The sequence below is a fragment of the Pongo pygmaeus genome, chromosome 20 (assembly GCF_028885625.2).
Source record: "Pongo pygmaeus isolate AG05252 chromosome 20, NHGRI_mPonPyg2-v2.0_pri, whole genome shotgun sequence".
NCBI classification, from domain to species: Eukaryota; Metazoa; Chordata; class Mammalia; order Primates; family Hominidae; genus Pongo; species Pongo pygmaeus.
The window spans coordinates 20,773,530-20,797,893 of NC_072393.2; the positions used below are offsets into that span (position 1 = coordinate 20,773,530).

General features: G+C 41.0%; 1 protein-coding gene across 9 annotated transcripts in view; it reads left to right on the top strand.

Annotated features, from left to right (window-relative positions):
* The first annotated feature begins 4,821 nt into the window (after positions 1-4,821).
* Positions 4,822-24,364, top strand: part of LOC129020576 (zinc finger protein 486) — a 30,012-nt gene continuing 10,469 nt past the window's right edge. For 2 of the 9 annotated variants that reach the window (XM_063658833.1, XM_054465140.2), the window contains exons 1-3: positions 4,832-5,027; positions 20,224-20,350; positions 21,848-21,943. In XM_063658833.1, coding sequence (XP_063514903.1) covers positions 4,998-5,027; positions 20,224-20,350; positions 21,848-21,943 — 253 coding nt within the window. In that variant the 5' untranslated portion in view covers positions 4,832-4,997. Of the gene's footprint in view, positions 5,028-6,958; positions 7,208-18,722; positions 18,802-20,223; positions 20,351-21,847; positions 21,944-24,364 lie in introns of all 9 variants that reach the window. The other 7 variants (XM_063658830.1, XM_063658831.1, XM_063658829.1 and 4 more) reach the window with 7 other exon arrangements.

The following is a 24,364-nucleotide window of genomic DNA, read 5'->3' on the forward strand; positions in this document are numbered from 1 at the left end:
TAAGTTAATGTATCAGGATAGGGGATAGTTGCTACAAGAGAAATGAGAGCTAGAAAAGAAAAATGCTAATCCGACTTCCAGACTGACCCTGGCCCAATGCCAGGCCTATGTCTTGACTGTTCAGACTCAAAAATATCAGCCTATTGATGAAAAAAGCAGCTGTCCCAATGGCCCCATCAGGGAAAAATTGAAGAACTAGTCAGTCAGGGCTTGGAGCAGGTAAAAACACAGCTCCTATCTCAAGGATGGGAAATTAACCTTAGTAAAATTCAAGGACAAATTGTAAAATTCCTTGGCATCCTGCACAAACTATAAAATTCCTTGGCATCCTATGAAATGCAGGGAAATAGTCCATTTTACCAAAGACTAAGGCTAAAATACTAAAAATTGCAACCGTTACCACTAAAAAGGAGGACTAGAAATATATTGGCTTGTTTGGATTCTGGAGACATTATATTCCCCACTTGGGTAACATTTTACAACCTCGACATGCAGTCACTAGAAAATGCTATGACTTTCACTGGGGAGAGAAAGAGAACACGGCTTTTGAACAAGCTAAACAAGCAGTGCAACTGGCCCTGGATCTATGGCCCATATGGGATGGGCCAGTAGAACTGCAAGTAACTGTCCTAAATCAACATGCTAATTGGAGCCTTAGGCAGAAACAAGATGGGAAGAGGGTACCTTTTGGGTTTTGAACCCAGAAACTGCCAGAGGCCAGCAAAGCTGATACCCCTTTCAAGAAGCAATTGTTAGCTTGCTATTGGGCTTTGCTGGAAAGGGAACATCTCTGCTTCAACCAGGATGTCTTTATAAGGTCTGAAATTCCTATTATGACTTGAGTCATGAGTTCCCCCAAAATTCACCAAATAGGGCACGCCCAAGGCAGTAACATCATAAAATGGAAATACAACATAGAAGACCAGGCTAAGCCAAAACCAAAGGTGGTATCATTTTTACATGAGGATGTACAAAACTTGCCAGCTCAGGAAACCACTGAGGAAGTGCTGCACATAGGGAAGGAAACTGCCCACCCCCCCAATGGTGCAGTTCCTTTAAAGAACTAAGCCCAGAGGATCAGAAACATGCTTGGTTTACTGATCGATCCAGCAAACACATTGGTGGGACCCGATGCTGGAAGGCCATGGCTTATAATCCTGTTAAAAACGTAAGCATTTCTGATGAAGGAAGGGGTGGGATCAGCCAGTTAGCTGAACTAGTAGCCAACCTCCAAGCTATTCAGGAGGAAGCCAGAGGGATTTGTCACTTGTATACCAACTGTTGGTCAGTAGCAAATGGTCTTACTACCTGGATGCTCCAATAGTGACAAAACAAATGGTTAATTGGGAATAAAGAGGTTTGGGGAAAAAATACTGAGAAGATATCTGAATCCTGGTGCACACCACCATTATTGCTGTTTTCCATGTTGATGCTCATCCATCTCTGCTTTCTCTTGACAGACTATTTAATCACCAGGAAGAACAACAGGCCAAAATTTTTATTATAACTGAGAACTTGAATGAGGATGAACTGATTACCTGTTCAAGCCTTGCAACGACTGGCATTATAATGTGTGGTGGTATGATTGATAGCGATTAGTGGCCTAAATGTTCCACTTAAAACATACAGAACGGTAGAATGGATAAGAGTTTACCAACCAAATATCTGTGGTCTTTAAGAGACTCACCCAACACATAAAAACTCACATAAAGTTAAGGTAAAGGGTTGGGAAAAGATAGTAATGCAAATGTACCCCAAAAGCAAGCAGTAGTAGCCATTCTTACATCAGACAAAACAGACATTAAAGCAAAAACAGTTAAAAATAAAAAAAGACAAAGAGGGACATTATATAATGATAAAAGGACTAGTCCAACAGGAAAATATCACAATTCTAAATATATATGCACCTAACACTGGAGCTCCCAATTTATTAAACAATTACTACTAGACCTAAGAAATGATATAAATGGCAACACAATAATAATGGGGAACTTCAATATTCTACCGACAGCACTAGACAAGTCATCAAGACAGAAAGTCAACAACAACAACAACAAAAACAATGGACTTAAACTATACCCTAGAACAAATGGACTTGAAAAATATTTACAGAACATTCCACCGAACAACTGCAGAATATGCATTTCATTCATCAGCATATGAATCATTCCCTAAGACAGACATATGATAGGCCACAAAACAAGTCTCAATAAATTTAAGACAATCAAAATTATATCAACTACTCTCTCAGACTACAGTGGAATAAAAGTGAAAATCAACTCCAAATGAACCCTCAAAACCATGCAAATATGTGGAAATTAAATAAATACATGGAAATTAAATAAAAATAAAATTTAGGATCAACTTGTTTCTGAATGATTGTTGTATGAAATCAAGATGGAAATTTAAAAATTCTTTGAGCTGAATGATAATAATGACACAATCTACCAAAATGTCTGGGATACAGCAAAAGTGGTGCTAAAAGGAAAGTTCATAGCATCAAGTGCCTACTACAAAGTCTGAAAGGGCATAAGTAGACAATCTAAGATAACACCTCAAGGAACTAGAGAAACAAGAACAAGCTGAACCCAAACCCAGTAGAAAAAAAGAAATAGCAAAGATCAGAGCAGAACCCTAGGGGAGGGGTGGCTGCAGTCTCTGTGGACCAGCAGACTTAGCCTTTTCTCCTGCTAGTTTTGAAGAATTTGAGCAGCCCAGATGAGTGGATTTTCCCCCAGCAAAACACCCTCCTCCACCAAAGGACAGTCAAAGTGCTTCATTAAATGAGTTCTGCTTCCTGTGCCACCCAACTGGATGAGAACTTTCAACAGGGGTTGTCAGACACCCTATAGAGGAGCGATTCTACTGGCATCAGGTTTGTGCCTCTTGAGGTCAGAGATCCCAGAGGAAGGAGTGGGCACTCTTCTTTGCTGTTCTCCAACCTCTTTGAGTGACATCTCGAGGCATGGGGGTGAACCAGATGAATAGGTCCTGAAGTGAACCCATAGCAAACTGCAGCAGCACTACAGAAGATGGACCTGACCATTGAAAGAAAAACAAACAGAAAGCAACAACACATCAACAAGAAAAAAATGTACCCACAAAAACCTCATCCAAGACCGCACATGGTGGCTCACACCTGTAACCCAATACTTTGGGAGGCTGAGGCGGTGGGCAGAGCACTTGAGGTCAGGAGTTCAAGACTAGCCTGGCCAACATGGTGAAACCTCGTCTCTACTAAAAAATACAAAAAAAATAGCCAGGTGTGGTGGTGCATGCCTGTAGTCCCAGCTACTAGGTAGTCTGAGACATGAGAATCACTTGAACCTGGGAGGCAGAATTTGCAGTGAGCTGCAATTGTGCCACTGCACTCCAGCCTGAGTGACAGAGAGAGAGACTGTTAAAAAAAAAAAAATCCAAGGGTCAGCAGCCTCAAAGATCGAAACTAGACAAACTCATGAAGATGAGAAAGAATCAACAAAAAACCGCTGAAAGGCCAGAGTGCCTCTTCTCTTCCAAATGATCAAAATATCTCTTCAGCAAGGTGCAGAACTGGACAGAGGATGAGATGCATGAATTGACAGAAGTAGGCTTCAGAAGACAGTTAATAACAAACTCTGCTGAGCTAAAGAAACATGTTGGAACCCAATTTGAAGAAGCTAAGAACCTTGAGAAAAGGTTAGAGGAACTGTTAACTAGAATAACCAGTTTGGAGAGGAACATAAATGACCTGATGGAGCTGAAATGTTTGGCATGAGGCCCAGTCACTAGAGCCCTTTGTGACTGGGCTCAAGGAACACAAAAATGTTATCTTGTTTTTCAATAACTAACATATAGGAATAGATTGAAACAGAGATTTCTCTGAAACGACACTACATGAATGCCTCAAGGGGGTCACACAACTGATTCTGAGACTTGGTGACCATTGTTTGTGTCCATGTTCAATTTATTTCAAAATTAACATTTAACTTTTCCTCCACAAATTCCCCTGTCTTGATGAACGGGCTCTGTCTAGGCAAAAGGCCTCTCTTTATGAATCAGCTCTGTCTAGACAAAAGGCAAGGTAAACCCCTTGGGCTGTTGCACAACCTCCACCTCCTGGGTTCAAGGGATTCTCCTGCATCAGCCTCCGGAGTAGCTGGGACTACAAGTGCGCACCAGCACACCCAGCTAATTTTTTGTATTTTTAGTAGAAATGGGGTTCCACCATGTTGGCTAGGCTGGTCTTGAACTCCTGACCTCAAGTTATCCGCCCACCTTGGCCTCCCAAATTGCTGGAATTACAGGCGTGAGCCACTGCGCCTGGTTCTAAATGATTTCTATTTCCTGTAACAATTTGAAATTACTTAAAGGTTGTTTCAAATTGAAAAAAAGAATGTAGATAAAATATAAAAAGTTAAAAAAATTACAAGAGATTATGAAATATATGTGTAAATCTCGAGAGGTCAAAAGTGACAAATCTGATTTATATATAAGGTTTTATTAAAATTAGCTTTAGTATTGATAATACACTATTACCAAAGTAAAAGTTGATTTTCTCTCTAACAAAAATTTTATGTATTATTAATATGACAGCAAAATGCTTCTGTTCACCTTTTGAATACATGCAAAAAGAGAGACAGTAAAAAAGATATAGAATTTTCCCATGCTCTAGGGTGGGCCTGGCTCAGCTCAGGGAGAAAGCCCTGCCCGCAAAGGCTGCAGCTTAGGCTGTTACTCTTTCATCACTCAGCCCAGCATCTGATCACATCTTCTGTCACTCAGGGGCTGAGTGGGCGGGGCCTTAAGCATTATGCAATCAGAGACTCTGGGCTGGAAACCGTCCAATCAGGCAGGCAGCTGGAGCAAAGAGGACGGCTTCCGGGTTTGGCGCGGCCTTCGTCTCTCGCTGCATCCGGAGCTCTAGGTCGCCTCTTCACTACTCTGTGTCCTCTGCTCCTAGAGGCCCACCCTCTGTGGCCCTGTGTCCTGTAGGTATTGGGAGATCCACAGCCAAGATGCCGGGACCCCCTAGAAGCCTAGAAATGGTGAGAGTGCTGGTTCGACCTCCTGAGAGAGGGGAGGGACTGGCTGATGGGAAGTGGCTGTGGAGGGACTCAGGCCTCCCCGTAGTCAGCTCCACAATCTGCCTCCGGAGTTCTCCTTACCCAGCTCGGCCTCAGTCCCTTCCAGCCATAAGATGGCGGCTGCGCTGACAGCCGGTCCCGGAGCATCCTGTCTCTTCCCTGCGCAGTGACTGTGCCCTGGCCTGGCGCCCTCTCTGGGCAGCAGCTCTGCACCCGCAGCTTCAGGTCTCTCCCAGATGGTGGGGGAACCACGAGAAGGTCATCAGGGGAGAATCTTGACTCGGGGTGCGGGTTCACGATTCGGAAGAGCTTTGGTCCGCGGGGTTCACAGTTTCTCTTTTCTCCTGTTAAAAATTTATGGGGCCGGGCGCAGTGGTTCACGCCTGTAATCCCAGCATTTTGGGAGGCGAAGGCGGGCGGATCACTTGAGGTAAAGGGTTGCTAGGACAACTAAATTCCTCTTCAAAGACTCAACTGCCTGGTCAGAAGTTGTAAAAGTTGTAAATCAACCCTATCCCTTTTTCTCCCTTTTCCTTTTCTCGCAAATCGCGCGTTTATCCTATTTGGAAAAAGTTTGAGTCTAAGCCAACCGGGATCAGCTTAGATTGTGCGATCTGACCCCAGCCAATAGGGGAAGGGCACAAAAACAAAAACTACGTTGGGGTTAAAAACCCCTTCCTGGTCGGGCGCGGTGGCTCACGTCTGTAATCCCAGCATTTTGAGAGGCCTAGGCGGGAGGATCATGTGGTCAGGAGTTCTACACCATCCTGGCCAACACGGTGAAACCCCGTCTCTATTAAAAATACAAAAATTAGCCAGGTGTGGTGGCAGACGCCTGTAATTCCAGCTACTTGGGAGGCTGAGGCACGAGAATTGGTTGAACCCAGGAGGCGGAGGTTGCAGTGAGCTGAGATCGCGCCATCGTACTTCAGTGTGCGCGACAGAGCAAGACTCCTTCACACACACACACACACACACACACACACACACACAAAAGGGCCGGGCCCAGTGGCTCAGGCCTGTAATCCCAGCACTTTGGGAGGCCAAGGCAGGCGGATCACCTGAGGTCGGGAGTTCGAGACCGGCCTGACTAACATGGAGAAACCCTGTCTCTATTAAAAATACAAAATTAGCTGGGCATGGTGACGCATGCCTGTAATCCCAGCTACTCGGGAGGCTGAGGCAAGAGAGTTGCTTGAACCTGGGAGGAGGAGGTTGCGGTGAGCTGAGATTGCGCCATTGCACTCCAGCCTGGGCAACAAGAGCGAAACTCCGTCTCAAAAAAAAAAAAAAAAGTAAGAATCTTAAAATTTTCTTCCTTTATGTAAACACTGTGAGTAATTTCACTGGATTTTTCAAACACTTAGTTTCAAAAACCAAGTGAATAACACTGACATGGAAATTAAAGCTTGAAGTCTGCAAAAGGAGGGGGTTAAAAAAAAATTTTTTTTTTTGAGACAATCTTGCTTTGTGGCCCAGAATGGAGTGCAGTGGGGAGATCTCGGCTCACTGCAATCTCCGCCTCCCGGGTTCAAGCAATTCTCCTGCCTCAGCCTCCCAAGTAGCTGGGACTACAGGCACTCGCCAGCACACCCGGCTAATTTTTGTATTTTTAGTAGAGACGGGGTTTCACCATATTGGCCAGGCTGGTGTCGAACTCCTGACCTTGTGATCCGCCTACCTCAGCCTCCCGAAGTGCTGGGGTTACTACATTTTTTAAATTTTGACATGGAGTTTACCTCTTATTGCCCAGTCTGGAGTGCAATGGCATGATCTCGGCTCACCGCATCCTCTACCTCCTGGGTTCAAGGGATTCTCCTACCTCAGCCTCTGGAGTAACTTGGATTGCAGGCACACGCTGTCACGCCCGGCTAATTATGTGTGTTTACTAGGGGTTTCTCCATGTTGGTCAGGCTGGTCTCCAACTCCCAACCTCAGGTGATCCACCCGCCTTGGCCTCCCAAAGTGCTGGGATTACATGCTTGCGCCACTGCACCCGGCCAACAGGAGGTAATTAAAGGCCTAGTTAGTTTTTTCTGGGGAGCCTCCCCTGCAGATGTCCCAGCCTGCTCACCCCACCCATGGAAGGAGCCTTTATCCTGAGAGAAGCTACGGAGCCCTGGAAAGCTGGAGTCCCACAGGTAGTTAAGATTAAGGTGAAAGGAAACTGGGAGGGTCTTACTGATAATAAAGCTATTGTTTTGAGGCACTTTTTAGACTTTTTAAGATAAAAACGTTAGATTTATGTAAAAAAAGAATTACTATTGGAACAGGAGAAAGTACCAACTAATTATAAGGTCTCTGTGGCTTGCAAAAATGTAGGCAGAAAAGGACTTTTTTTCCTAGGGAGGAGCAAACGAGATTAGAAAAAAGGTGGGAGGGGAATGACAAATAGAGGGTGAAAAAGTCAGATTTTAGCTCAGAGAATGTCTTACCTTGAAATCACCATGTTCTTAGAAGGGACATAAAATGGGGTTGTTTTTTGACTCAGACTGAGGGTAGCTCAAAATTCAGGAGCCTGAGGGAGGGAGATAAATAAAGTTTGATTAAGAAATATTTTATTTTGGGCCAGGCGCGATGGCTCATGCTTGTAATCCTAGCACCTTGGGAAGCTGAGGCAGGCCGAACACCTGAGGTCACAGCCTGGCCAACATGGTGAAACACAGTGTCTACTAAAAATATGAAAATTAGCCAAGCATCTTGGCAGGTACATGTAATGCCAGCTACTTGGGAGGCTGAGGCAGGAGAATTGCTTGAACCTGGGACGTGAAGGTTGCAGTGAGCAGTGAGTCAAGATGGGGCCACTGTATTCCAGCATGGGCAGCAGAGTGAGACTTCATCACAAAAAAAAAAGAAAAAAAAAAAGAAATTTGACCACTGAAGACATATTCAGCTGATTTTTCTAATGAGAAAAAGGAGAAAATGTGCAGAGTGTGTGTCTGGCTGTGTGATAGGTAAGAAAAGAGAGCACCATCTAAGTCATAATGGGAAGGGTGTTTCTCTCCATAAACTGTTTCTGGAGTACACAACAAATGGAGAATCTAATTAATCACAAATGTTTTCCATGATTATGTATGTGTTTCATCTTTCCTCATCTCTTTTCTTTGTTGTGTGCATTTCTTCCATTTGGCTTTCCCTGGGCTGCATCTTATATATTAAACTGGTAAATATAACTACAGTGTTTTGTTGAGTTCTGTGAATAGCTCTACCAAATTATTGAACTTCAGGGAGGTTTCAGGAGTCTCGAGTTTTCAAACATTGTTCAAAAGAATGGATGGGCCCATAGGGTTTGTGACTGGCATCTGCAGTGAGGACAATGTTGTGGGACCGAAGGTCTGTGCTGACTTTAGGTGGTGTCAGAATTCAAATATTAGGCAATAAGTTTGTGTTGGAGAATTGTTTGATGTTCAGCAAACTCTACAGATATGGTGCCAGTAAAAAGATATCACGGAGGCCTGGCCTGGAACAAAGCTCTGGGTGTTTGGGATTGGGAGGCTCCACTCTCCTGTACACAGGCTGTCACACTGCCCATTGTCCTGTGATTCCAGGTCTTCTCCCAGGGTGGCAGAGGACTGAAAACTTAGAGAAAAGGAGCTCTGATTACAGACCCCCCTTTATTGCAGCTATCACCACAGTGTTCTCACCCACTCACAAACACACACACTAGACATTGACGTGTCCACACTCCTCCCAGGACTAGGCATCACCCTCAGAAACTTCACCATGGCATTTTTGATCCTAGTGTATCTTGTGTTTCTTGTCAAGAACCCACAAGTCTCTACAAGTCTCCTGGCATGTCTCCACCCCAGACACTGAATCTGCAGCAGCAACCTGTTTTCTCCACCAACCTAGGATCTGGGCCACATGTGTATAATCTCATCTGCCTGCATGCACACAGAAATAAATCAGAGTACAGCTCCACCTGGGCCACCATCTATAGTGAAAATCAGTCCATTCACCTACATTGCACTCTCTCCCACCCAGGAATGATTTTTTTCTTTTAGCTTTTATTTTTGGTTCGATGTACACATGTGGGTTTGTTATACAGTTAAAATTATGTCATGGGGACTTGGTGTGCAGATTATTTTGTCACTGAAGTACTATCCATAGTACCAAACAGGTATGTTTTCTGATCCTCTTAGTCCTCATACCCTCCACCCTCAACTAGGCCTCAGTGTCTGTTGTTCTCCTCTTTGTGTTCATGTGTTCTTATTATTTAGCTCTTAATATCATGCATTTGGTTTTCTGTTTCTACATTAGTTTCCTTTTTTATTTTCCTTTCATTTTGTTTTGTCTTTTGAGCTGGAGTTTTGCTCTTGTTGCCCAGGCTGGAGTGCAATGGTGCAACCTCGGCTCACTGCAACCTCAACTTCCTGGTTCAAGTGATTCTCCTGCCTCAGCCTCCCAAGTAGCTGGGATTACAAGCATGCACCACCATGTCTAGCTAATTTTGTACTTTTAGTAGAGACAGGATTTCTCCTTGTGGGTCAGGCTGATCATAAACTCCCACCTTCAGGTGATAACCTGGCCTCAGCCTCCCAAAGTGTTGGGATTACAGGTGTGAGCCACTGCACCTAGCTTTTGCCTACTTTTTTTTTTTTTTTGAGAGAGTTTTGCTCTTGTTGCCCAGACTGGATTGCAATAGCATAATCTTGACCAACTGCAACCTTCACCTTCGAGTGATTCTCCTGCCTCAGCCTCCTGAGTAGCTGGGATTACAGGCACCTGCCACCACTCCCAGCTAATTTTTTGTATTTTTAGTAGAAAGGGGGTTTCACCATGTTGGCCAGGCTGGTTTTGAACTCCTGTCCTCAAGTGTTCTGCCTGCCTTGGCCTTCCAAAGTGCTGGGATTACATGCATGAGCCACCATGCCCGGCCTGCCTACTTTTTAATGAGGTTTTTTTTTTCTTGTAAACTTGTTTAAGTTCTTTTTTTTTTTTTTTTTTGTGAGATGGAGTCTTGCTCTGTCACTTAGACTGGAGTGCAGTGGCACTATCTCGGCTCACTGCAACCTCTGCCTCCCAGGTTCAAGCGATTCTCCTACCTCAGCCTTCTGAGTAGCTGGGATTACAGACATGTGCCACTACCACACCCAGCTAATTTTTGTATTTTTAGTAGAGACGAGGTTTCACCCTGTTGGTCAGGCTGGTCTTGAACTCCTGACCTCGTGATACACCCGCCTTGGCCTCCCAAAGTGCTGGGATTACAGGCATGAGTCACCATGCCCAGCCAAGTTCCTAATAAATTCTGGATATTAGGCCTTTGTCAGAGGCAAAGTTTGTAAATATTTTTGTTTATTTTGTAGATTGTCTGTTTACTCTGTTGATGGTTTCCTTTGCTGTAAAGAAGCTGTGAAGTTCAAATAGGTCTCATTTGTCAATTTTTCCTTTGTTGCAGTTGCTTTTGGTAGCTTCCTCATGAAGTGTTTGTCAGTTTCTATGTCTAGAATGGTATTTCCTAGGTTTTCTTACAGGGTTTCTCATAATTTTAAGTTTTACATTTAAGTCTTTAATTTATCTTGTGTTGATTTTTGTATGTGGTGTAACGAAGGGATGCAGCTTCAGTCTTCTACATAATGCTAGCTAGTTTTTCTAGCACCATTTATTAAAGAGAGAATCCTTCCCACATTTCTCTTGTCAGCTTTGTCAAAAATCTGATGATTATAGGAGGGTGACATTATTTCTGGGCTCTCTGTTCTATTTCATTGGTCTTGTGCACTCATGGATTTTATATAACATCTTTCTCTCTTCTGGTTTTAACCCCACTAACATTCTTTGAAGTGCATACAGTATGCAAAACCCAGGTGTCCAAGAGTTCAAAACTCCTTAAAAACTTCCAAAAAAAGGCCAGGTGTGGTAGCCTGTAATTGCAGCATTTTTGGAGGCTGAGGCAGGTGGATCATGAGGTCAGGAGATAGAGACCATCCTGGCTCACATGGTGAAACCCCGTCTCTACTAAAAATACAAAAAAAAATTAGCCAGACGTGGTGGTGGGTGTCTGTAGTCCCAGCTACTTGGGAGGCTGAGGCAGGAGAATGGCATGAACACGGGAGGTGGGGCTTGCAGTGAGCCGAGATAGTGCCACTGCACTCCAGCCTGGGTGACAGAGCGAGACTCTGTCTCAAAAAAAAAAAAAAAGCTTCCAAAAAAATTTTTGCCATTCTCTCATTTCTTAAGGGATTTAGATTATATATAGTTATTTTTCTCTGCTTTTTAAAAATATATGTAAATTATATTAACAGCTAAATACTTTTTGTCTTTTTTTCTGACTCCAGATTATCTAGTACTTCAGATTTATTGCTTTGTTTTTGGTTCCAAAAAGTTTATGTTTTTCATTTTTAGTCCTTTAAATAGACACAGATTTATTTAGATAAAAGCTAATTTTAAGGGCACACAGAAGCTTAGCACAAAGATAGGATCAAATTTAGCAATACATAATGGTAAACACTAAAAGATACTATGTTTCTTTGACAGAAACCAGATTATCCAAGGAAATTATCCAATATTTGCAGGCTAAAGTACTTACACTGCAAAAACAAGAACAGTTCAGTGCGTAAACTGAACAGTGGCATCTGTAGTTGTGCATGGCTTTCTATTTATTACTTGAGAATAATTAGCATAGTTATGTGTAATATTTGTAGACAACCTGCATTTATATACATTTAACAGTATTTCCTTTTTCTTTCTTTCTTTTTTTTTTTTTTTTGAGAGAGTCTCTGTTGCCCAGGCTGCAGTGCAGTGGCATGATCTCATCTCACTGCAACTGCTGCCTCCCAGGTTCAAGAAATTCTCCTGCCTCAGCCTCCCCAGTAGCTGGGATTACAGGTGTGCATCACTGTTCCTGGCTAAGTTTTTGTATTTATAGTAGAGATGGGTGTCACCATGTTCGCCAGCTTGATCTTGAACTTTTCACCTCAGGTGATCCACCCATTTCACACTCCCAAAGTGCTAAGATTAGAGGTGTGAGCCATAAACAGTATTTTCTACAATAGTATGAATATAAAGCCACAATACTTACTTTGAATGAATCACTTAAATGGTTATTTTAATGTTGTAATTTATACTTTTGAAATATAGAGGGTTTTGGCTGAAGTATAGTTTTAATTATTAAAAATGCTACGTATATTATGACTAGTGAGTAAACACAATTTTAGTGTCTTTTATTTCATTAAATTGGAATGCTGCTATTACAGGACAAATAAAGACATGTGATGTGGCCACCCGGAAACCATAATAGCTCTTCAGTTAGCTATGTTGCAAGTTCTAATATATTCCACTATATGAACATAGTCAAATTCTATTTCTTCATCAAAAAGTGTTGTTGGAAGTTGTCAGATGTATTTCAATATAGAACCCCCATTCAATGGCTAGGAGATGACAGAACAGCAGAGATGGGAAAGAAACTTTATAAAATTCTTCTGAAAATCTGCCACCTTTCTTCATAATGCTCATGTTTCTCTTGCTGAGAGTAGCTGTGCATTTTGGGTGTTTAGAGAGAAATTGCTTTTAGGAGAATATTTTCTGGCAGACATGATCAATCTTATATCTAATCTGAGCTTTTTCTTAATATCATTTTAACTTTTTTCTCTCCAATGCTTTGGGTGTCTGTTTCAGAAGCCCTATTAATATCCCATGATTTCTGAATAAGCTGGGCTGTCACAGTGAGAAGTTTTGGAGCTATCTCTATCTGGACTCATGCTGGAAATTCAGCAGTATTTTTTCCTTGTCACCATTATAAGTAGAAACTGAGGCTGAAACACTGCTCTCATTTTCATTATTGTGAAGGTGTAATTCTACCCACGAGGCCTGCAGGCTCTCCTCCTGCAGCTCAGGCCTCATTATCTGATGTGACACTAGAGTGCTGCTGTGGCCAATGGGGTTCACATAAAATGTGAGCTGTGCTCTGGGCTGTGCCTCAGTGGCAGATGGTAGAGGTCAAGAGAGCATACTAGCAACCAGGAGAAAGCAAGCAGGAGTGCTGTAGCCCAGTGCCAGTGAGTACAGAGCCACAACTCTAAACTGTAACTAGCCAAGATATAGAACCCTATTCAACCATTTTTGTAGCAGAGTGAAATCTTAGATTCAGCAGGTACCTGGCTTCAAGCTACTAAACTACCTCCTGTTATGAAGATGTGAAAAGTTTATTTGTCATTGAATATAAGCAATTAGCATACACAGATGGCCTCTTCAATTTCCAGGTAGATTTAAGATGAACGATGTATGACAAGATGCTGTGAATTCTTCTACTTATGGACTAATTATGTTGACCATCTTTCTGTCATTGCAGTCTCTTAAGAAGATGGACTATGATGCATGTCACATTCAAGTTTAATTGTAAAATAAAAACGTTTGTTTTTTGAGATGGAGTTTCACTCTTGTTGTCCAGGCTGGAGTGCAATGGTGTGATCTCAGCTCACCGTAACCTCTGCCTGTCTCAGGTTCAAGTGATTCTCCTGCCTTAGCCTCCCTAGTAGTTGGGATTGCAGCCATGTGCCACCATGCCTGGTTAATTTTTGTATTTTTTAGTAGAGATAGGGTTTGTCAATGTTGGCCAGGCTGGTCTCGAACACCCAACCTCAGGTGATCCACCTGCCTTGGCCTCCCAAAGTGCTGGGATTACAGGCATGAGCCACCACACCCAGCCAAAACGTTTTCTTTCTGTTCTATGTTGTGGAGTTTTTCTGGGGCTGTAAACATTTGTTCTTTTTTTTTTTTTTTTGAGATGAAGTCTCTCTTGTCCCCCAGGCTGGACTGTGATGGCGCGATCTTGGCTCGCTGCAACCTCTGCCTCCTGGGTTCAAGAGATTCTCCTGCCTCAGCCCTCTGAGTAACTGGGATTACAGGTGACTGCCACCAGGCCCAGCTAATTTTTTTTTTGTATTTTTAGTAGAGATGGGTTTTACCATGTTGGCCAGGCTGGTCTAGAACTCCTGACCTCAGGTGATCCACCCACCTAGGCCTCCCAAAGTCGTGGGATTATAGACATGAGCCACCATGCCCAGCAAAGAAAATTGTTCTTCTCTTTTTTTTTTTGAGACAAAGTCTCGCTCTGTCACCCAGGCTGGAGTATGCTGTGGTGCCTTCTCGGCTCACTGCAAACTCCACCTCCTGGGTTCACACCATTCTCCTGCCTCAGCCCCCTGAATAGCTGGGACTACAGGCTCCCACCACCAAACCTGGCTAATTTTTTATATTTTTAGTAGAGACGGGGTTTCACTGTGTTAGCTAGGATGGTCTCGATCTCCTGACCTCGTGATCTGCCTGTCTCGGCCTCCCAAAGTGCTGGGATTACAGGTGTGAGCCACCACACCTGGCCAAAGAAAATTGTTCTTCTAGTTATTGTTTCCAAACACTGTCTAGAATTACCAGACATGATATAAACACATAAGGTGCCAACCAGAATTTACTCTAGCGAGGACTTTCCCTGTCAGGCTTCCAGTCAATTCACACTTGTGCAGCAAAGTGCATGCTGTCCCTTAAATATGCAGGCAGAATTGTGTCTCTATTTGTTATCTATAGTCCTCTACAGTCACTTCTAGGAGGCTAGATCAGATTTCTACAAATTTCATAGGGCAGCAATCAATCATTTTATCTCTTTCAGTGACTCCTGTATCTTCAGACTTGAAACAGATTCAGAGGCCATGGGGCCCACAAACCCTGTTAGAGTAATGTGTGTGCATTGAGTAGACATGTTGACAAGAGAATCTCCACTTTCACCTTCCTCCTCTTGCTAAAATGCTCACAAATGTGCAGGTAACACCTGCTGCTCCTCCTGCCCTTCAGGCCCTAAATCTACAGCTCTATATTTTGAATCCAGATCTTGAGATTTGGGAAATAAAAAACTTTTATCTAAATAATGCAGGTTCTTTTGGTTATCAAACTCAGAGATATGTTAAAAGGAAAGTGCAGTTATGTCTTTCTCCCACTTTGAACGATGTATTCACCTATTGAAACTGTTCACTATTGGCACAGGTAACTATAAATTAAACTAATAATGCCACATTGGACACTGTATCCCATACCCTAAAACACAATGATAGATATCTAATCAATAACCTATGTTATTTATGTAAATAAATAAAAACTTTTGACAAACAACTCTACATCAGCCCACTTTCTGTCCCTGTCTTGTCTTTACATATCTTCCTGTAAATACTACTAATCAAAGTGTAGATTTCAGGCAACTTGAATTTTTGCTCCCAGGTTATAACCCTTAAGCTTGACCCAAATAAACTGTCTACTTATATTCATGTTATGTCACCTTTTTTTTTATGTAGACATTATTTAGAATGTGTTAGAGCAGCATCTATGAGATCTCTCTTTTGACTGTACTCCACTTGGTGTAACACAAATGGATGCAGAGCCAAGTTGATCCCACCTAGAATTTGCAGATAAGGTCTGCCCTCTGCCTGGGATTTAAAGAAAAATGCCAGACTTTGGATAGAGAATGTACAGAAAATTAACAAAAGTCATTTTCTGCATTGTAAGTTGTCAAGATAGATATCTTACAGACTCCATTTGGGAGTGTGGCATTTTGAGATTTTTTTACATCTTATTCATTGACCTGCTACAGTTATGTGAGAGGCTCCAGGAGGAAGTAGAATCTGATGGTAGAATCTGTAAGCATAAATAAATATCTCAGGAGTGAAAGATCAGGCCACAAAGTATCCAGAGCCATGACCACAACTATATTTACCTGTAAAATGTGATACTGGAGTAGAGTATTTTTGTTCTTTCTCTTATCCAAGAGCTAGCAAATCAGGACAGGTGATCCAGTTTCTGGAGCTCCACCAAAGCAGTTCTATTTTCTATTCAGAATCAGCCTGAGTTTCTCCGGCCTGGCTTATCATTGGGCCATCAGCCCTGGTTCGCTAGGAATTCCCTCACAATCACCTAGGTGTCTTTGAGGCATTTGAGGATGTCCAGAGCAGAATTGTGTTAGGCTGACAAGAGTGGTTAATTCTGCTTATGTCTCAGTGTAAGAGAAATGAGTCATCCTGTGTTCATTCATGCCCTCATACAAGAGGTGTCATTTTTGGTGCCCAGATCAGAGTTTCTCCAGTTTCCTGGTACTTGGATGATAAACAAGGAGATCTGGAGACCCAAATAGATAAACTAGTTGCTTCCATTTCATATAGCCATTAAAAAAATACGTGAAGCAGTCATGTTTCCTACAATCCAGAAACTTTTAGTCTAGACCAGCAACTGGATAAATAATTGAATTAAGCAACATATTGTTGGCACAATACATAGATGTGTCCAAAACCTTGGGTTTTATTTAGACACTTTATGCTGTTATGACTTCTGAATTCTACACCTGAAGGGATATTTATGAACAGAATAATTGTTATTATAATTTTTTTCTTTAGTCAGAATCTCACTATGTTACCCAGGCATGAGTGCAGTGACATGATCTCGGCTCACCGCAATTTCTGCCACTTGGGTTCAAGCGATTCTCTTGCCTCAGCCTCCAAAGTAGCTGGGATTGCTGGCCCCAGCCACTGTGCCAGGCTATTTTTTGTATTTTTAGTAGAGGCGAGGTTTCACCATCTTGGTCAGGCTGGTCTTGAACTCCTGACCTCGTGATCCACCCACCTTGGCCTCACAAAGTGTTGGGATTACAGGTGTAAGGCAGTGCACCAGCTGTATAATTTCTACTTTTTTTTTACTTTCTAAAGTGTACATATTGATTTTCTAATAAAATTACTCTAGAAAACCTTAAGGGATTTGTTTAAATTATGTATTAGTATATAGTATAAAGTTGACTGGGCAGTGGCTAGAAAAGAATAAAATTATAGGAACTCTGGGATTTAAGTTTCTTTTAGGTAAGCTTAGAAAAAACAAAACTGGAAGTACCCCAGTGGCATAGAGAACAGAATTCTACATAAGTTCCTCACACTGCGTGAGACCTGATCAGATTCATGCTTTTTGGAGGCTTTATTTAGGTCTGACCCTACCCTGGAGTCTTGTCTCACAGAACTGATTGGTAGAGATCAGAGTTTTGGCTGGTGAATCCTGCTGCCTTTCTAGAGCTGATACCCACAATTCCCTGAATCCCAAAAGCAGATGGAAGGGAAAAATAGGCCGGGCGCGGTGGCTTACGCCTGTAATCCCAGCACTTTGGGAGGGCAAGGCGGGCAGATCACGATGTCAGGAAATTGAGACCATCCTGGCTAACACGGTGAAACCCCACCTCTACTAAAAATACAAAAAATTAGCTGGGCATGGTGGCGGGTGCCTGTAGTCCCAGCTACTGGGGAGGCTGAGGCAGGAGAATGGGGTGAACCCGGGAGGCGGAGCTTGCAGTGAGCCCACGTCGCGCCACTGCACTCCAGCCTGGGTGACAGCGAGACTCCGTCTCAAAAAAAAGGGAAAAATAAAGTATGTATTTTAGGGTCTTAGTTTTTAAATTTTCTGTTAAAACCAGTGTTTGCAGAGACATTCCATTTAGCAACTTGTTTTCTATTCCTGCAGATCCAGTAGTTTCTCCACAAGTCACAGAAAAGTAAATATAAACAGAATAAAATTTTCTCTAAATTACATTAAACTCTTCCTTTCTATCTCTTTCATCTGTCTATATTTTGCTTTTACAGTGTTTTAAAAAAATTGATGACAGAGAAACAGAAGAAGAAATAAAAATGCTGCACCTTTTACCTAAATCCTAAAGTTTATTAAACACTTAGTACCAGCTTTCAGGGTGTTATGAGAATTAAATCACAGAATGTGTTATGCCCAGCACAGCGCTCTGTATCATTCTCTTGAGCACAAACTACTTGCTTAATAAACATTGCATTAGTACATGTGTACATGTTGTTTTTTAAATACAGACTTACTCTAACATTGCTGCCTTCACTTTCCTCGGCAAATTTTAAAGAGCCAGTGAAGCATATAAAACTAGGGTGGAGATGCGTTGTCCCTATTTGTATCAGAAGTATTTGGTTGTGAAAAGAGTGCTAAATGTAAGGGACCCTGTGCTGTTCCTGCTTTCTCTAACTAATGCTAATGAGCCAAGGGGAAGCAACTTCAGCATTGACAGGGGACTTGTTTAAAATACCCATTCATGGGCCCTTTTCAAGCCTCCAGAATCACATTACATAAAGTGGAGCCAAAATTACCAAGTGATTTATAAGCCCATTAAAGCTTGAGAGGCAATGCTTAGCTTAATGATTATTGGCCTAGGTTTCTCATTAGGATCACATGGCCAATTTGCAGAAATCTCTTGTGCCCTTCCCACAGCTTCTGTTTATTGTTCTGCGTGGAAGCACTTATGTTTTAATGAAAGGCCTCATGTGACTCTAAGGTGAGGCCAGAATGAAGTATGAGCACTTCAAAATACAATCATGAGAGTTAAGTTCCACCTTTGCACTAAAGGGTGGTCACAGAGCCTGTTCTGTTTGGGTTTGGTACAGACACATCAGTGTGGTGCATAATTCCATTGCTGGAAATTGCTGGTGTCTGTGGCAGGGAGGGCACCTGAGGACAGGAAATGAGAAACTTATATTTCTATCTTCATGGAGCAGTTCATTGTTCCCTGAATCTTTTCTGTTTCAAAGGACAGAAATAGGTGGGCTTTTTCTGTCATTTTGCCAGTTGATGTCATGCCAGCAGGTAATCATGTGCTACTGATACCTTTAAAGGCATTTTCTCAAGATGCAGGTGTAATTTTTCCAGAGAATCTCATCTGAGAAGGAATTCCAGAGGAGGAGGAGGAGAAAAAAAAATGGCTCCTCTTAAGGTAAACATGTCTCAGATGAAGAGCTGTGTCCACTCTGCCTCCTGGACCCCCATGAGTTTAGTACTCACAAACCTTTACTTCTCTACTTGTGTTTTCCCTCCCTGAGTTTGGTTTAACTACTTAAAATTCTTATGATAGTCAAGGGTCTCTGAAAAATATTTCTTTCCTATATCCCAGAGCTTTCTCTGCATTCTCTATGTCATAGCTTCTTGTATGCCATGCAGAATTCTCAGCAAGAATTTATAATCTGCAATATTAAAAATGTTCCCTTTGTGGCTATTGAACATGGAAAGATATGGATACTCAAGATTTCTGTTGGGGAAAATTGTGGTCCTTAATATAGATGGAGAACATGTAATGTTGAGGCTTCATCTGTATGTTCCATTAGCTCTATGCAGAACAAGATTAAGAAAATGCTTTTTTATATGGAATGGCATTTATTATCCAGAAAATTCTGAAAAAAATTATTAAGAGATACCTGCTCTCTTGGGTGCTAAATGAAGCCTATTTAAAATTACTACTAAAAATTACAGAACATAGGAGTTATCAAAAACTTTGAAGTTAACATAATACATGATTCTTTATGGTTAAATTCAGATTTTATTTACTTTCTTTGAGAGGACTATTTCAACAGTGATGCTGTGTTCTTCTGTGTGCATTAGGACATCATAAAAATTTATCCTAGTGCAGTTAATGGTTAATGATTCACTTGGTGAAATAGCTCTGTGATGGATTTTTTTCACTATAGAGATAATTATTTTTCTATTCATTATTAATTATGTTTATGCAGCTGATATGCATAAACCTCACATTAAATCTGGCAGCTTTCTTTTTTAAACATATTTTTCTTTGGAAAATGAAGGCTCTTATCTTTGTTTACAGGCTAGAAAATCTGAAAAAAACACAGGCTCTTGCACTTACTGCGTTTGACAAAATATCATTTTTGGGACAAAAACATTAACATTATTGGTGAGCTTGTTAGAAATTCAAAAAATCAGACTTTACATCAGATCTTCTGGAAAAAAAAGTCCTGCATAAGAAGGTCTTTAGCTTATTGTACATGTTAAAATTTGAGAGCTGCCTTCTAACTCAACATGTCCTTTCTGTCTGAAAAATATTCATAACTGATTCTGTATGATGTAAATATAGCACTCAAAAGTGTTCATGTTCATGCCCTTAATTTTATACTTTATTATCTAGAAAAATATCATTATATGAACTAATGTTGTGGATCTTAGGCTGCTCTTTTTTTTCAGAGATAGAGAATACATTAGAAAATATTTCTGTGTTGAAAATTATTTTATTGGATAATTTTGGTCAATCCTATAAGTAAGAACCAGTTCTCTTTACTCTCTCATTTCACCTTAAATTAAAAATTCCACCAATGGCGACTTGGTAAAAATGTGTGTGTGTGTTTTTCAGGAATCATTGCAATTTAGAGATGTGGCCATAGAATTCTCTCTGGAGGAGTGGCATTGCCTGGACACTGCACAGCAGAATTTATATAGGGATGTGATGTTAGAGAACTACAGACACCTGGTCTTCCTTGGTGAGGATAACTTAAATACATAATTCATAAAAAACCCCAAAAGTTTTATTTCTCTTTTTTGTGGAATGATTTCAGCAATTTATCTGTTGCATAAAAGAGTTTCAGATGTCCTTTTTCCAGAAAATCTTCAGAATTTGTTTATTTAGAAAAGAAGTTCTTCAAGATGTTTCATCTTAATCCAAACTTTCCACATTGCTGAGTTGAGCTTTATTCTTCACTCTAAATTAGTGGTAATTTCAGAAATTTAGTGGCATAAAATAGTGTTGCCCCCACCTGAAAATCTCATTGCCACCACCAGTTTTTGATTCAGTAGTACCAGGTAGTAAATTTAAAAAGCCTATATGCAGGGCCAGGCGGTGTGGCTCATACCTGTAATTCCAGCACTTTGAGAGGCTGAGATGGGCAGATCACCTGAAGTTGGGAGTTTGAGACCAGCCTGACGAACATGGAGAAACTCTGTCTATACTAAAAATACAAAATTAGTCAGTCGTGGTGGCGTAGTCCTGTAATCCCAGCTACTCCGGAGGCTGAGGCAGGAGATTCCCCTGAACCCAGGAGGCAGAGGTTTTGGTGAGCCGAGATTGAGCCATTGCACTCTAGCCTGGGCAAGAAGAGCAAATACCACTCTAATTTTGATAGGAAGTTTATTGAATCTATAGATCACTTTGGATAAAGTGGCAATTAAAAAATCTATTTGGATTTTCTCTTTATAGTTTTTTTATTGTAAAGATTTTTTACCTTTTTAGTAATTTTTAAAAGAAATTTATTATTTAATGGTATAGTAAATAATATTTTTTTCTTTCTCTATTTTATCAGATAGTTTAAGTGTTTGAGACCATACATATACTTGTATGTTAATTTTATGTTTTGCTAATTTACTGAGTGTATTTGTCAGTTTAGAAAGGTTTTAAGGTACTGTTTAGGTTTTTTTTTTTTTTGAGATGGAGTCTCGCTCTGTTGCCCAGGCTCGAGTGCAATGGCATGATCTCAGCTCACTGCAACCTCCACCTCCTGGGTTCAAGCATTTCTCCTGTCTGAGCCTCCTGAGTAGCTGGGACTACAGGGGCATGCTGCCGCACCCAGCTTTTTGTGTTTTAGTAGAGACGGGGTTTCACCATGTTGGCCAGGCTGGTCTCAAACTCCTGACCTTGTGATCCACCCATCTTGGCCTCCCAGAGTGCTAGGATTAGAGGTGTGAGCCACTGCAACCAGCCCTATTTATGGTTTTTATAGTACTGCTTATGGTTTATTAAATATAAGATTGTATGATCTACAAACAGCAACTTTTTACTTATTTTACTCCATTTCCAAAAAAAAAAAAAAACAAGAAACCTTAAAGTTGAAAGTATTTTCTAAATATTTAGAAATTTGTTATGAATTAGTATGTTGGTATTAATTTACTAGAATATTTTATTACATTCTTTCTGCCGAGCACATTACTATGTTGTAATTGAGAAATATAAGCAAGATTCATGCTATTTATTTTTAATGAAACAGGTATTGTTGTCTCTAAGCCAGACCTGATCACCTGTCTGGAGCAAGGAATAAAACCTCTGACTATGAAGAGACATGAGATGATTGCCAACACCCCAGGTAGGTGTGAATGAAAATGAACCCAACAGACAATGCAGATAAGAAGTCCCAAGGTCAGAAAGAAAGCCAGTCCTTAAAATGTGATATGGGAAGCTGTGTTCCAAAGGAAATAGTTCCTGTGCAGCTGTTTTTATTTATCTATTTATTTATTTAATTTTTCTCTCACAAAGGGACATCTGTCTCATGCTTTTAAATTCTCTAAGGATTCTATTATTCTTTCAATGAGCTTCCTTCAAGTTCACAGTGAGAGCGAAATCCCTCTTTATGGCATGTAAGAGATTGAACAATCTGGCTGCTTTTCCATTGTCTTGGGAACACACAATTATCTGCGTGATTTTGAGAAACTAAAACCATTTTTTAAGTTGTCTTTTTGCATCAGATCTGAAATGTTTGAGAGTATTAGTTTTTGTTGCATTTTTTGTTGGCTTTTTCTGCACAGTCCATTCTGTTTTTATTACTATACAGTCTTGAAATATAGTTTGAAATTATAAGTATGATATCCTTCTGCTTTGAACTTTTTCCTCAAGATTGCTTTGGCTATCAAAGTTATTTTAGTATCATGTAACTTTTAGAAATGTATTTTCCATTACTATGAAAAAAATACCACTGCAATTTTGATAGGAAGTTTATTGAATCTATAGATCACTCTGGATAATATGGCAATTTTAAAATTTATTTGGATCTTCTCTAATATTTTCATAGTTTTTTTTTTTTTTGAGATGGAGTCTTGCTCTGTTTCCCAGGCTGGAGTGCAGTGGCATGATCTTGGTTCACTGCAAACTGTGCCTCCTGGGTTCAAGCAATTCTCTGCCTCAGCCTCCTGTGTAGCTGAGATTACAGGTGCATACCACCATGCCCGGCTAATTTCTTTTTTATTTTTTGTAGAGATGGGGTTTCACCATGTTGGCCAGGCTGGTCTTGAAGTCCTGACCTCGTGATCCACCCACCTCAGCCTCCCAAAGTGCTGGGATTACAGGCATGAGCCACCCCGCCCAGCCCATAGTTTTTTTATTGTAAAGATTTTTTACCTCCTTGATTTTTTTCTAAGAAGTTTATTACTTAATGCTATAGTAAATAAGATTTTTTCTTCCTCTATTTTATCAGAGAGTTTGTTTTAAGTGTATGAGACCATACATATACTTGTATGTTAATTTTATATTTTGCTAATTTACTGAGTATATTTATCACTTTAGACAGGTTTTAATGTACTATTTATTGATTTTTAAATAGAAGATTATACGATCTACGAACAGGGACTTTTTACTTATTTTTCTTTAATTTCAATGGATTTTTTAATTTCTTTGACTAATTCTTCTGCCACATGCTTCCAGTGCTACATTAAAATAGAAGCATGGACAATGGGCACAATATAGTTTTGTACTGGTGCCTAAATTTGATGGAGCAAACACCCCTTCAAGTTTTTTTTTTTTTTTTTTGAGACAGAGTCTCACTCTGTTGCCCAGGCTGGAGTGCAGTGGCACAGTCTCAGCTCACTGCAACCTCCACCTCCTGGGTTCACGCCATTCTCCTGCCTCAGCCTCCCAAGTAGCTGGGACTACAGGTGCCCGCCACCACACCCAGCTAATTATTTTGTATTTTTAGTAGAGACAGGGTTTCACCATGTTAGCCAGGATGGTCTCGATCTCCTGACCTTGTGATCCACCCACCTCGGCCTCCCAAAGTGCTGGGATTACAGGTGTGAGCCACTGCGCCCGGCCTTCAAGTTTTTATAAACTGATTTTAGAAGGTAAAGAACTTTTGTTGGGCCCTTAGGGTGATGAGATGCCCTCTGAATTTGTAGTGGAGAGGGGGTGTAGCTTCATGACAAGGCTGCTGGGTCTGCACCAGGGTCCACCTATAGTTGGCTTGTTACAGGGGCTTGGGTAGTTGTAATTCTCATTTTATTTTTGGACAGACTGCATATCCTTCAGGGCTTTGCTCCGTAATTAAGACACTAGGGCATGTTTTTGTAGTCAGGTCTGCATATGGTGGGCCTTATATCTGGATATTGATGAGTATGGCTTTTATTGAATATCAGAGAGCATTCCCTCAGATAACTGTGTGGGTTTCTATATAGGCAGAACTGACCATAAGCTATCTTGTTTAAGTGAGTAGTCATGGAGATAGTCTTTTTTTCACCATGTGTTTAATGATGAATATATATTTCCTTTTGTGAGAGAAATACTTGTTTTATTTGAAGGTAATTTTCAAAAAGATTTATAATTCTGGATTTTTTTTTTCAGTTTTTCTTTAAAAAAATTGTTTTAAAAACACATAACATAAAATGTACCGTCTTAATTCAAGTGTACATTTTCAGGGCCAGGCATGGTTATGGCTCCCATCTGTAATCCCAGGATTTTGGGAGGCCAACACAGGAGGATCCCTGGGGCCCAAAAGTTAGAGACCAGCCTGGGAAAGATA